We start from the raw sequence: 12,524 nt of genomic DNA, 5'->3' as shown, positions 1-12,524 counted from the left end.
GTTTGTCTATTGCTTAATCACGGCCATGGCAGTTAAACTCTAGCAGCCATTTTCAACTAGCGTGCCACAGCACACTAGTGTGTACTAAAGGTCTGCAGGTGTGTCACGGAAGTTTGGAGGACAGCAGCTGAAAATCTCTTCCAGGTTCTGCAGCTCTGTTTCTAAGGCAACTGACTGCAGTAATGAATTGTCCGTCCCTCTGATGAGGAGCAGAGGAAGAGGTGCAGCAAAGGAAGAGGGGCAGACAAACTCTTACTGCAGACAGCTGCCCTAGAAACAGAGCCACAGAACCAGAAGAGTCTCCTGGCAGCAGGAAGTGACATCAGAAGAGGTGAAAACCACAGAGGTCAGTTGCAGTGAGAAGGAAAAGGTTGAAAATTGCTGGTCTAGAGCAGGGGTGTCCAAAGTATTTGGCCGGAGGGCCACATCACCTCTCTGACACTGTGTCGGGGGCGGGGGAAAGAAAGAATTAATTTACATTTAAAATTTGAATAAATTTATATTAAAGATGAACTTATATGAATGAATGAAGGTCTCGCAATAGATCAAGGCCTATAAAAGGCCTTGCACAAAGCAAGGCTGGCCTTTCCTTTGCTGCCACTACTGCATCACAATGTGAAACAACAAGCAGTGGAGGGAGCCCTCATCCCACAGCTCACCGAGACGTCAAACAGTTCCCCTCACACTGAAAGCAGTTGCATCGGGCCAGTGTGGGCTCCAACAAATCTCTGGAGGGCCAGAGGCTCATTGGAGACTGGGGGCTCCCTCAGGGTCGCACTGAGATGCCTCAAGGGCCACATGTGGCCCCAGGGCCAGGTTTGGGCACCCCTGGTCTAGAGGTTCTGTGATGAGGTGGGGAATCTGCTCTTAACAGATCCACCCCCCCCCCCCACTGTGATCTGATGCTGTAGGGGAAAGCTGGGTTATTGGCTCATTATAGAAGTGCACCCCTGCCTGGTCACATAAACTGGGGCACATTTTTGCTTTCTTTGCCTTAAAGGATGTGGATCAAGGGTGACGTTGAGGGCATTTTCAACACTTTCACCAAAAGGAATTGAGAAGCAAGAAGTGTCACCTAAAAGTAGTTTTCCCGTTATATATGAAAGCATAACTATCCTCCAACAGGGCAGATTTAGACATCCGGTTAGATAATGTGGTTACATAATACATAATTAGATGATACTATAATGTGGGAAATTAGGAGGACGGGGCACAGTCATGCATACTCTGGCAACCTCCCAGATAGATTGCTGCAAAGCACTGTACATGGGGCTGCCCTTGAAAACTGCCCAGAATCTGCCATTTACACAGCTGTTTGCCAAAAGCCCAAATGCCTTACTTTAGACCACGACAAGTCAAGGAGGTCCGCTGTGTGGCCTTTATATTTGCAGAACGGCCGCTGGCGAAATGGCGTGTTTTTGTCATCAGGGTCCTCGTCAGTCCCACTGCACACCTATTGAGCCAGCACACAAGACAGAAATGAGACACAGCAGAAGCACTCAGTGCTTTAAATGAAGGAAACATGCAAATATCTGTTTTATGCTGGGCACACAGAACTTTGCAATGGGCATTTGGTGGGCTGCTGTGAGATACAGGAAGCTGGACTAGATGGGCTTATGGCCTGATCCAGTGGGGCTGTTCTTATGTTCTTAGAGACTGCATAGGAACATGCCAAAACCATCTAAAAGGTAATGCAGGGTGCAGGCACAGCTTTACCTACAAAGGCAAACTGTCGGCAATCTGGACCGAACACAAGTAACTCTGATTATGCGCCATCATGCTCCTTCTAGACTTGGCGCAAGTGGTGGCTTCTGTCTCACCTCCCTTTTCAATGAGAGGACACAGAATCGCCACATCTTTAAATAAAGCTGCACAGAGTTAATTGTTAGGCTTGGAAATACAGGCAGCCAGAGAAGGGTTTAATTACCTCCAGCATTTACATTCAGACCTGCACTAAGGGAGCAGTGTTAATTACCCAAACGTCGGGGAGACAATGTTGAGCTCGTAATGAGCTGCTCTCAAGCAAACTCTGGGTGACTGGCTGCCTCTTCTGCTCTGCCCATTTGTGCGTGAAGGAGATTTGAATCAAAAGATCACAAGACCCAACCTTGGCTGCAACGATGATTCAGAAACCAGACTCCTGTAGATCCAGGCCTACGAGCCTTAGCTCCTGCAAACAGACCCAGCCTGCACCCCAGAACAACTCCTCTTCCCCAGTCTCTCCTCAATCTTCACCAATGCCTTCTGCAAGTGAGCCAAGGCACATGTTACTGGGAGGGCACAAATCACTCTAGGCCACTCGCCCATCTGCTTTCGGAGAGCAAGGAGGGACCACTCTTGATCCCATTACAGGGCAACAAGGGAAATTTGCTGGGGTGGAAGGGGAACAGCCCAGAGCCAAGGAAGTCAAAAGACTTGGGAACCTGGTTCGCTGCCACTCAAGATTGGGGGAACAGGATCTGACTTACCCCTGTGTCGTTATCAGACTTGGAAGAATTCAGACTTTCTTGAGAGGGGGAGGGGGACACTCTGCCTGAAACGCAAAGGCAAGAAATGGCCCTGAGTCTCCTAAAACAAGCTGCCATTTCTCAAAGCATGCCTGTTTGGGTTACACGTTTTTATACTCTGTTCTTCAGGTCCCTGGGAGCAGGTTGACAACAAGAAGGGAAGAAGCAGCAACACGAGGCAGAAATTGCAAGCCTAAGACCCCAACGATGAAGAAGGCAGTCCCACCTTCTGTGTTGTACTTCATCCTCATGTTATTGAAGTAGTCAAAGGCGTTCTTCAGCACCCAAATTCTCACAACGTTGTCCTGCCCTGCTGAGGCAAGCAGCCTTCCGCAGTGAGAGAACTTCATGGTCCAAACTGCACCCTGGCAAGAGAAAGGAAAGGGGCTTGTAGCCCAATCTGAGCAGGCCAACAAGAGTCCTGCATTGTCTACCACCACCAGAGCTGGGCTTCCAGGCTCCCTGCTGCATCCATCACCTACCATGTGCTCCCCACTGAGGTCCTGAACGACTCGGACTTGCTCAAAGTCATATGGCCCTTTGAAGCCGTGCGCTGCCTTGAATTTCACTGGCCGGGTGTAGGGCATGCCTTCGTCATCACTTGAGGAGGGGTCATCTTGGTCTGTGTGGAACACTGAGGGGGAAGAGTGGTCCCTAGTCAGAGCCCAGCAATACCTCTCGCCCCAGCTATAAAGCCCCAGGTGACCACAGGACTGAACACAACAGCCAAATGCCTCTAACTCTGAAAACGTGTTACTGGGGCAGACACTTGAAAGGAGGCACACAAGTGAAACGGGAACATTTACATCATGCTTATCTAAGTGCATCACTCCCCAACAGGGACATGCAGAGCTGCTTGATATGGTGTCGGACCACTGATTCCGTATGGTCTACTCTACTCCACCAGATGTCATCTACTGTTAATGCCCTATGTGGAGCTGCCCCTTCCATGTTCAGAAGCTTCAACTCATACAGAACAAGCAGTCCAGGTCTTTGTCAACGCTCATGCCTGGGAGAAAGCGAGGCCCATTTTATCTTGTCTGCATTGGTGGCTAGTTTGCTTCTGGGCCAACTCAAGTTGTTGGCTTCGAGCTTAAAAACCCTAAACCATTGGAACCAGGGCATCTGATACAGGTCTCTCCACTGCTCATTATCAGAGGCTGCACTCTCTGTCCCTTCCCTTCCCTCCCTGTTGCCATCAGAAGATCCATGCAGTTCAGATGCCATTCGAAGTTCAGATGCAGGCCGTGAAACTCCTTGCCCCAGAAGGCCCTCTTGCTGCAGGTGTTGGGTGTCTGGATCAAGACTTTTTTGTCTGACCAATTTTTCAGTTAATTGACTCCTCCCCATTAGGTTTTGGTCTCTTGGTGCGCTATACTTTTGTCGTCCCCTTTTTAATTTTGCTGCGGCATGCGCTTGGTTTTATGATGTGTTATGTGAAGAGCTCTTCACGAGCTTGTCAGCGCCCTCAGGGATCACTTCTGCAGGCCGAAAGGTGAGCTAAAAAACCACTAGAAATAAATAAAAATCTGGGGTCTCGGGTAGGGGTGTTTCCCAGCACAACATTCCAAGATCCTTTGAGGCAAAGAGAACCTCAGAACCTCTCACACAAATATGTAAGGTGGTCAGGGTCATCTCCACGTTGCAGAAGGACAACTTGCCTATGAGTGCCTGCTGAGTTAGGGGCAGAGACAAGATCTGCACAGGAACATGGAGCACCCAGTAAGGGCAATCAGTAGATAAACGCAAGCACCTTAGAGGAGTTTTGCAAAGTGGGATGCTTCCCCCTACCCTCAGCAGGAGTTCCCCTTTCTCCCACCTTCATCTCTGACGCTTTTCACTTTGTTGACGGCCCGTTCCCCGTACTCCTCGGCCAGGTGCCTCGCCCTCTTGACCGATTTGCCCAGGAACTTTCTCAGCTGAGTCCTTAAAGAGCAAAAAACATGGCCTTGGAGAACTGCACCACGAGCCAGCACAGCACTGAGCTGTGTCTCTTGAAGCAGCAACACCCACATCTTGCAGTGTGTGTGCTGGAGGATGCTGCTGAAGGTGCAACTTCAGTTGGCTCCCAGCTTTTTTGGGCTCCCACCTAGGACCAACTTACTGGCATCAGTGATCACTGAGGATACTTTATGCCAATGCAGCTTGGCCCCACCAGGTGTCTCCAATGTGGACGTCAACTAAGCAACTGTCCCTGCCCAGAGTAGACACAACCCCCAATTGCCGGCTAGTGTTCAGAAACATGCGGCGGGTGAATGGAACCCTCATGTTCAGCAACAGCATCACAATGACCACCAGAAGCTGGAAATGGACAAGGAGGGAGGGTGGGTGCTTTTGGGCCCTGCTTGTGGGCTTCCTAGGAGAGGATTTGGCTGGACACCGCTGGAAGGAGATTAGTGGGACTGACCGTACAGGGCTTAAACCTTATGCAAAAAAGCACTTACACTGGAGATGGGTCAGCAGAGAGGAAAGTCTGGCATGGAGCATCTGCTTCACTCCCCCTCCCCCAGGTTGCAATACAGCCCCCCCACTTCAGCTGCCCTCTTAGGCAGTTTATGAATGCATTCCTCCATCTAGCCCTGTAGCCAAACTCCCATCACTTCTGCCAGAAGTGAAAGCTACCTGAATCTGAAAATACACATTATTCTGTAATATCATATACAAAACTACGCAGGGAAAAATTAATCTTGTTGTAGCAGTTATCAAAAGCCTGCAATTTTCCACTATGTGGCTGATTCATTTTGGTATCTTAAATGCATTCATACACAACACGAAATAAAAATATTTATCCAAAAACAACAGAGGTCTTTTGCTGGCTAAATCACTTAGGGTGCAATCCTAACCTGCTCTAGAACAGGCAGGTCGACTGGCCTTTGCTGTATCCAGTGCAGGTTTGGTGTGACCCAGGGCAGAACTCGAAATAAGGGGATTTTAGTTCCCTTACTCTGAGCATTGCCCCAGGCAGCTCTATGGGTCTACTCAGATCTGTGTCCATGGTTTCTCAGGCACAAATCCGAGCAGCCCCAGTAACACTGCTTGGGCCAGGGATGGGGGTTGGGACCAGGACTACACCATCACAGCCGGCCCCACCCCCCTACTCGGCCTGATCCTCCCCTCTGGCCGCCCTCCCCCTGCCCTGAAATGTCCCCTCCCCACCGCCATTCCTCCCTCCTTCCCTCTCCCATCCCCTGTGCTGGACTGCCCAGGCCAGCACAAATTCACCCTGTCCCAGCGCTGCTCCAGCTCTGCTGGGCCAGTCCATATCCATGTGCTGGCCCAGCCTATTCCCAAGTAGCCGTGATCGTGCTTTACAGCATGTTTGCAACACCTGGGAGCCAACACAAGATACTTGTGCCAGCTCAGGGCAGCGGTAGGATTGCACTGCTAAATGTTACACCTGAAACTTAGTGGAGAAAGAAGAACAGAAAGGCAAGAGAGAGAGAAAGAGAGAAGCGGGCTCAGCCTCACGTTTTCTGCTTCAGACGCCCACCGTCCGTGTCGCTTTGCTGAGACTGCATTTTGTCTTCGTCGTCGGACTGTGCCCCATCGTTGCTGTGGAAAAACCGGATGGCCGTCAGGGGCGAGGCCCTCAAGGTGTACATGTCACAGATCCCAGCAGGGTTGATGTGGGAAATCAATCAGTAACACAAACAGGTAAAATCTAGGCCCAAGTCTGAATCCATTTTGAGTTGTAACTGTTTCTTTGCAGCTGGTGGGGAGAGAGGTACGTAGATACTCACATATAGTAGGTGAAATTTCTGCCAAGTAATCAAGCTCCAATTATCACTTCGCCTGATTCCCAGGTCAATCAGAGGGTAGAGCTTTTCAACTCTGAACAGTTTCCTTTCTCAAAGAGATCGTTTCTACAGCAGCTGAGAAATTCTAGCCAAAGTTCACCTTTTCATCTCCTTCCTTCTGCTCCAGCCTGGTTCTGGTTCTGCTTAGCAAATGCTCGCAAAGCAGGCCTGTTTTTGGAAACACCAGGATGGGACCCTCCTTCCCAGGCTACAATTCAGTGCACCACTACTTAAGAACACCACCCATGGAAAGTAGTGGGTCTACTTCGGAATAAAAAGGGCTGCAAAGATATGCAGCTGCATCTCTCTGCTGTGAACTGAATTGCACACTCCCAGTTACATGTTATGGGTTGTATGTTGTACGCAGAGCTTCTGGCTTAACACACCAGACACCTAAAAGGTTGATTTGATGCATGGTTCTCCTGCAGTGGTTCCCAACCTTTTTCACTGGCATATCCCTTGGCAGCCCATTTCCATAAATTGTACCCTTCCTATTAGCAAAATTTTGGTAATTAATAATACAAGCCCTCATCGCCTTTATATGAAAGCCCAGACTTCATGTATTTATCACAGTGTTTTCTCTTTTTATCTGTTTGAAGAACAGAAGACTCTGCCTTTGCACTGCTTTGCACCAGAAGTGTGCTGAGAAATTCTGGCTGATTGATCACTTTCCATATTACGTTTCAGCTTTTTTACTGTGCTGGTTTTCAATCGCTGGTTCATTCATGAATTGATGACCAAAAACTAGCGATTGGTGGGGCTTTCACAGCCAACTAGCTACCTCCCTTCCTGCCTTGCTGGTCCTTGCAAGTTATTCCTGTCTTGCAAGGCATTCTGGAGCACGACCTGCATTATGTCATTCTTTTTCAAGTACCCCTAAAAGGTCCTGTTGAGTGTCCCTGGGAGTACATGAATACCAGGTTTGGGAACCACTGTTCTACTGGTACGTAGTTTACAGTGCACTTACTCTGACAGTGTTCACAAAAAGATGGTGAAAACCAGAATTTAAAAAGAATAAAATTGTATCCTATGATCTTTTACTATGTTTTTAAAAAATTAGAGACTACAGTTCTCAGGTAACAATTAGTGGTACGTTATTTTTCAGGATCTGGCCTCGAGTAAAATCAGACAAAACTATAGTCAGACACCCCCTAAGTTTAACCCCCGACTTATCCAAGGGTCATAGAAAATCCCATGATTATTGGCTTAAAACCTGCCCTCAACCTATCTGTGGGGTCGACTTATAGGTGGGTATCCATGGGGATTAGCTGGGGGGAGGAATGCCTTATCTACTTCTCAGTGACCAGGGAGGCAGATAGCTAATCACAGAGCAGAATGCTTCTTGCTGGCTCAAGGACACACTAATCAAGATGCAGCTGTTTAGTTCTTGTTGGGATGGGTAAGAGAAGTGACTGAGAGTTGCCTGCTAGCCAGCACTTCGAGAAGTTTCCAACCATCCTGCATCCTGATTGGCTGGTCCAGGTGTAATTAACATATGGGGATAAAAAGGGACCCCCAGAGGGTGTGGGGTGCTTCCCTTGTTCAGGAGTCTTGGGCGCTGCCCTTCCTGCTGCTAGTTTATCCAGCTCTGTTGTCCATCAGGAGTGCCTGGCCAGACAGGTAGCCTGGGAGTTGTTTGTCCTCCAGTGGTCAGAGGACCCAGGTGAGAGAGAGATATCTAGACAAGTGTAGTCAGAAAGCAGCTTTGTTATTTTAGTACCAACGTATTTCTAGAAGTCGGTATAGCTTGCAATTGATGCCTTGATTTATGTGCGTGAAACCTTTACTTTCTTTAATAAACCAAAATATATTTTACAGGTCTGAGTTTGGTCGAGTACTGGGAATTGGAGTCAGCTATTTGGCCTAGATGCTTGGTTGAGCTACCAAGGAAAGACAGTTCAGAACCTTGAGGTCTGGCTCTCTGATTTAGAGGGAGCCCAGGACCTGCAAGGGCTGGTGTACGCCCGGAAGGCCTCAGAGTCCCTGAGCTGAGGCACTGGTGTATTCAGAGTGGTGGCAGTCCTACAAAGATTCAGCATTTAGTAATTTGATTTAACTGGCTAAGAACAGTGTCCTGAGGTATGTTGTGCCCACTTGAGATTGCAAGGGACAGAAGACCCACAGCTAAGAACTGTAGGCATGACACTTAAGCTGAAACTTGGAACCCTTAAGTGCCTGGCCTACCTAAGAACCTAAACTGGGCACTGAGATTCCTTGGTCGCTGGAAGTTGGGACGGTGGGGCCAGGGGTAGTAATAACAGAGTGAGGACTGGGTGCCTGAAGTTTGGGCCTGATCCTTACTTTGACCATCAGGCCTAAAAAAGAATCTTTTTTAGGGACCTAAAAGGGGACCCAGGTATCTTGGCCACCACAAGAAATCCTCCTTGGGTCCCAGCTATGGCTCAAGGCCTACCTGACATATTCCTTTGTCCGCCTCATAATGTGGAGAGTCAAGGGGTTGATGCCCGTCGGCAGCTTCTCTTCCGCCAAACTCAGAGGTATCTCCTCCCCAGTGTCAAGGTTCTTTATCATGACGCTGGCCAGAATTTCCTGCAGAAAAAGGGAGGCAGGCGGGATCGGACACAGTCAAGGCTCACAGAGCCAATGGATGAAATGTTAAGGGTCTGGCAGGTTTCTAACCCAAAAGAAGTTCTCACAACACAACTGGAATTTTGGAGACACACTTTTGGTCATGCTTGTCCTGATAAAGGAAGGAAGGAAATCCTGACCCTGAAGTGTCGTCACCAGACGCAGGAACAGCTCTCGTGTATCCAAATGCCGCCTGGACACTTGAAGTCTTGGGGTGAGGCTCCTCAAGACAAAGTCTTGTGTAAAAGCTACAGCTGTATTCAAAGTTTAGTCAGTCATGACTAAGTGCCACTGAAGTCAATGAGACTTACTTAGGACTAACTAAATTTAGAATGCAACTTATTACATGCATCTGCTTGCTAAGCTGAAAGCAGCAGGTTACTCTTGCTTATGGTAATGCCCAGGAGTCATCTTCTGTGCCCATCAGCTGTCTTCTGGGTGTCTCCCACCCCCTGGGAACTCTCTGCTTTCCCCCTGGACTGTTCCCATGAGATACAGAGAAGCTGGGCTCAAAATAATATGACCTCAGCAGCTGCCCCTGCCTGGTATTGTGAGAATGGACTGAGAGAGAAGCATTCCTAGGTGTTTCCCCCAAAGGCTCAAGTCTACGTCTGTTCTTCATGCATATCAACTTAACTGCACCTGCTTGATAGTCCTTTCCCCAAGAGATGGAAACGTACTTTGTTGTACCACTTTAGCAGCAAACACTCAAGTCTATATAAGCGCCTATGTTCAGTCACTGCTTTGCTCTCAGGCCAGGCTAAGGATGCTGGCAAGCCACGTCAGCCTGGTGAGTCATCTGTAAATGCCTCTGTTAAGTTTTATACTCTTAGGCCCAAAGCCTAACCAAGCACTGGCATAGCTGTCCCAATGGGACATGTGCCACATCCTGCAGTTGGGGGGCACTCATGGAAGCCTCCTCAAAATAAGGGAATGTTTGTTCCCTTGCCTTGGAGCTGCGTTGCCCTTATGTTGGTGCTGGAAAGTGGGTTAGGATTATGCCCATAGACAAATAAAGCTCCTTTATGACAACCTTGGATTGAACTCACTTCTTCCTCAGAACCCAAAAGAAACCCTGGCCCACCGCCAGAGCCTGGAACACATGTGCAAACACATAGTGCAATAAAAGCAGGGCATGCCTCCCCCCAGCTCAACTGCAATTTCTTGTTCAGTTACAGTATTTGAATAATAATAATAATAATAATAATAATAATAATAATAATAATAATAATAAAGGTATTTATATACCACCTTTCTTGTTCTTTATTCAAGGTGGTTTACATAGGCAGGCTTATTTAAATCCCCGTAGGAATTTTTACAATTGAAAGAAGGCTCTATCTTTCAAGAACCACAACATTCAGATGTTTCTGTCTTGATCTGGCTTCACATTCTGGCCTCCCTCCTCCCACGCTCAGAGCAGATGGAATAGCTCGGCTTCGGCTTGTCAGCTGCTTCAAGGTCGCATGGTGCCGGTGGCCTCGAACTGGCGACCTTGTGGATGTTATCTTCAGGCAAATGGAGGTTCTACCCTCTAGACCAGACCTCCTGCCCTCTGGACCAGTGGCTCAGGTGAAGGAGGTCTGTCATCTACCTGGCAGGCTTCCTAAAAATGTTTGTGTTGACCACTGTTGGAAAGAGGAGGCCAGGGGTTCCCAAAATGCACTCACAAGGGCGGCTGGTGACTCCCCCACCCGTGATCTCAGGCACCACCATCTTGGATCTCACAAAATCTCATGAGATGTGGAAGCCCTCTTCTTGGATACTGTGAAGTTCCGTGAGATCCAAGATGGTGACACCTGGCTAAGCCAAGAAGAAGAGGCTGTGGGGGCACCATGACCCAGATAAGTTTGGGAACCACTGCCGTGACTAAAGATACACTTGTGGAATTCTGTTAGATTAATGCAAAACTGTTTCTTTTGCTTCATATTGGGGAGGGGAGATTTCTACCCCATTTTCATCCCTAATGGGAACGCTCAAAACTGCTTACAGTAAACTAAACACACAACGTACATAAAGCATAATACTAGAATTAAATCAGTAATCAGAGGAGGAGACAACTCAAAATCAATGAGAGAAAGTCAGACTGAAAGTAAGAAGTTTTCCATTGTTGGAGCAACACTGGCTAGCAGGGAGCTAATCTCAATCCCTGTGGCAGGGAGTTCTGCAGGCTGAGAGTCACAGCTGACTTCTTAGCATGGAATTTGCAGACAAGCAGGAAGTCTATGACACTTCCACCCTCACCCCAGGCCTCCCTTCCCCCACACCAAAAATACCTCGTCCGTGAGTTCTCTGCCCGAGTTAGACCTTGGTCTCTGAGGCCCAAGGACCTCACTCACGATCATCTGTCCGTCAGCTGACTTCCCATTTTCCTGCAGATTAAAAATGCACTTTCACTGGCATGCAAAATAAAAAATGAAACACAATTTAAAAGGCAGAAGCCGAGACGTGGGTCAAGGCACGTTACACTTATAATGGGATTTTCTGGTAAGCGGCTTCATAACTCAAGTCACAGGACAAGATACGGCCCTCTTAAAAGCGCTGTCAAATTGGAAGCAGACTAAGGCCCACTTCCCCAAGTGGGAGGCCAGGGGATCCACCTGCACCTAGGCCAGAGTTCCTCAGGTTGCTAGTGGGAACTCACATGACTGGACCCTGACCCGCTACTGGGCTCGAACAGTAACACTGGCCTGCCCCCCTCCAAAACAGTGCTGCTGGAGTCTCTACACAGAACTCCACGAAGTGCCTATAACAAACTCCAGGCCAGCAGCTGGCTGAGGAAACTTCAGCTTAAAATGATTGATGGCCTGTACAGAGAGAAGACCCTCCTAGGTGGGCAGAAATATAGAGGGCCCTTGGTATCCGCAGAGAATCTCTTCCAGGATGCCCTGTGGTTACTGAATTTTGTGGATAATGAAATCCGTGCGGGGGGGGGGGTGCCCTGGCAACTGGAACTGACTTTCAGTTGTTGTCTGGGACGCCTTCAGAGGTGCTGAGAGGCCATGTGCAGCCTCCCTGCCAAGGCCTCCCGTGTACAATCAAAAGGCAACTCCAAATTGTGTATGGGAGGTCCTTTGAAGGTCCTCCAGCCATATATAAGGAGGGCCCACAGGATCACGCAGCATAGCCCTTCTGAGACTCTACCACTTGAGAATGCGTTTGTGTGTTTGTGGGGGGTGCTGCATTTTTGAGTGCTTCCTGCCAACACTTCCTGCCTACAGAAAGCAGAATTTTAGGCAGAAAGAGATCCAGTCTAGACGCATCCCTCGTGTGCTGATTTTCTCCGTGCCCAGAGAACCTCCACCTGCCTTCTGAAGCGGCCGAGTCCCCAAAGAGACTGAGGATGCAGGTCAGCCCTTTGCATGTCCCTCCCCATAGTCTGGTCTGGACACCTACCCCAGAACCATTTCACCCCTTTATGCAGCACGCAAGTGCCCCACATCGGCTTGCTCACCTGTGCAGTGACAATTTTGTCCCCGCTAGTGGCACTGGCTAGATCCAAAGAAGGCTGAGAGTCTTTGGCCATGGCTTCCGAGGATGCATTTGGAGTCAAGAGCCCATCAGCTGCAAAAGGAACTGTCACAAGATTGGACATGTTAAGGGCGGGAGGGGAATTCACATGGCTGCATCTGAA

The 12,524-nt window shown here is 48.8% G+C and overlaps 1 protein-coding gene across 1 annotated transcript in view; it reads right to left on the bottom strand.

The window, feature by feature from the left end:
* The window catches only part of WDR44 (WD repeat domain 44), a 35,048-nt gene that overhangs the window by 9,455 nt on the left and 13,069 nt on the right, over nt 1-12,524 (bottom strand). Inside the window, exons 5-13 of the mRNA XM_066640076.1 lie at nt 12,345-12,466; nt 11,167-11,262; nt 8,718-8,854; nt 5,976-6,059; nt 4,327-4,433; nt 2,990-3,141; nt 2,734-2,872; nt 2,469-2,533; nt 1,340-1,453 (exon numbers count right to left, since the gene is read on the bottom strand). Coding sequence (XP_066496173.1) covers nt 1,340-1,453; nt 2,469-2,533; nt 2,734-2,872; nt 2,990-3,141; nt 4,327-4,433; nt 5,976-6,059; nt 8,718-8,854; nt 11,167-11,262; nt 12,345-12,466 — 1,016 coding nt within the window. The remainder of the gene's footprint in view (nt 1-1,339; nt 1,454-2,468; nt 2,534-2,733; nt 2,873-2,989; nt 3,142-4,326; nt 4,434-5,975; nt 6,060-8,717; nt 8,855-11,166; nt 11,263-12,344; nt 12,467-12,524) is intronic.

The sequence above is a fragment of the Tiliqua scincoides genome, chromosome 12 (assembly GCF_035046505.1).
Source record: "Tiliqua scincoides isolate rTilSci1 chromosome 12, rTilSci1.hap2, whole genome shotgun sequence".
In the NCBI taxonomy this organism is placed as follows: Eukaryota; Metazoa; Chordata; class Lepidosauria; order Squamata; family Scincidae; genus Tiliqua; species Tiliqua scincoides.
This window is presented reverse-complemented; position numbering and strand designations above follow the sequence as displayed.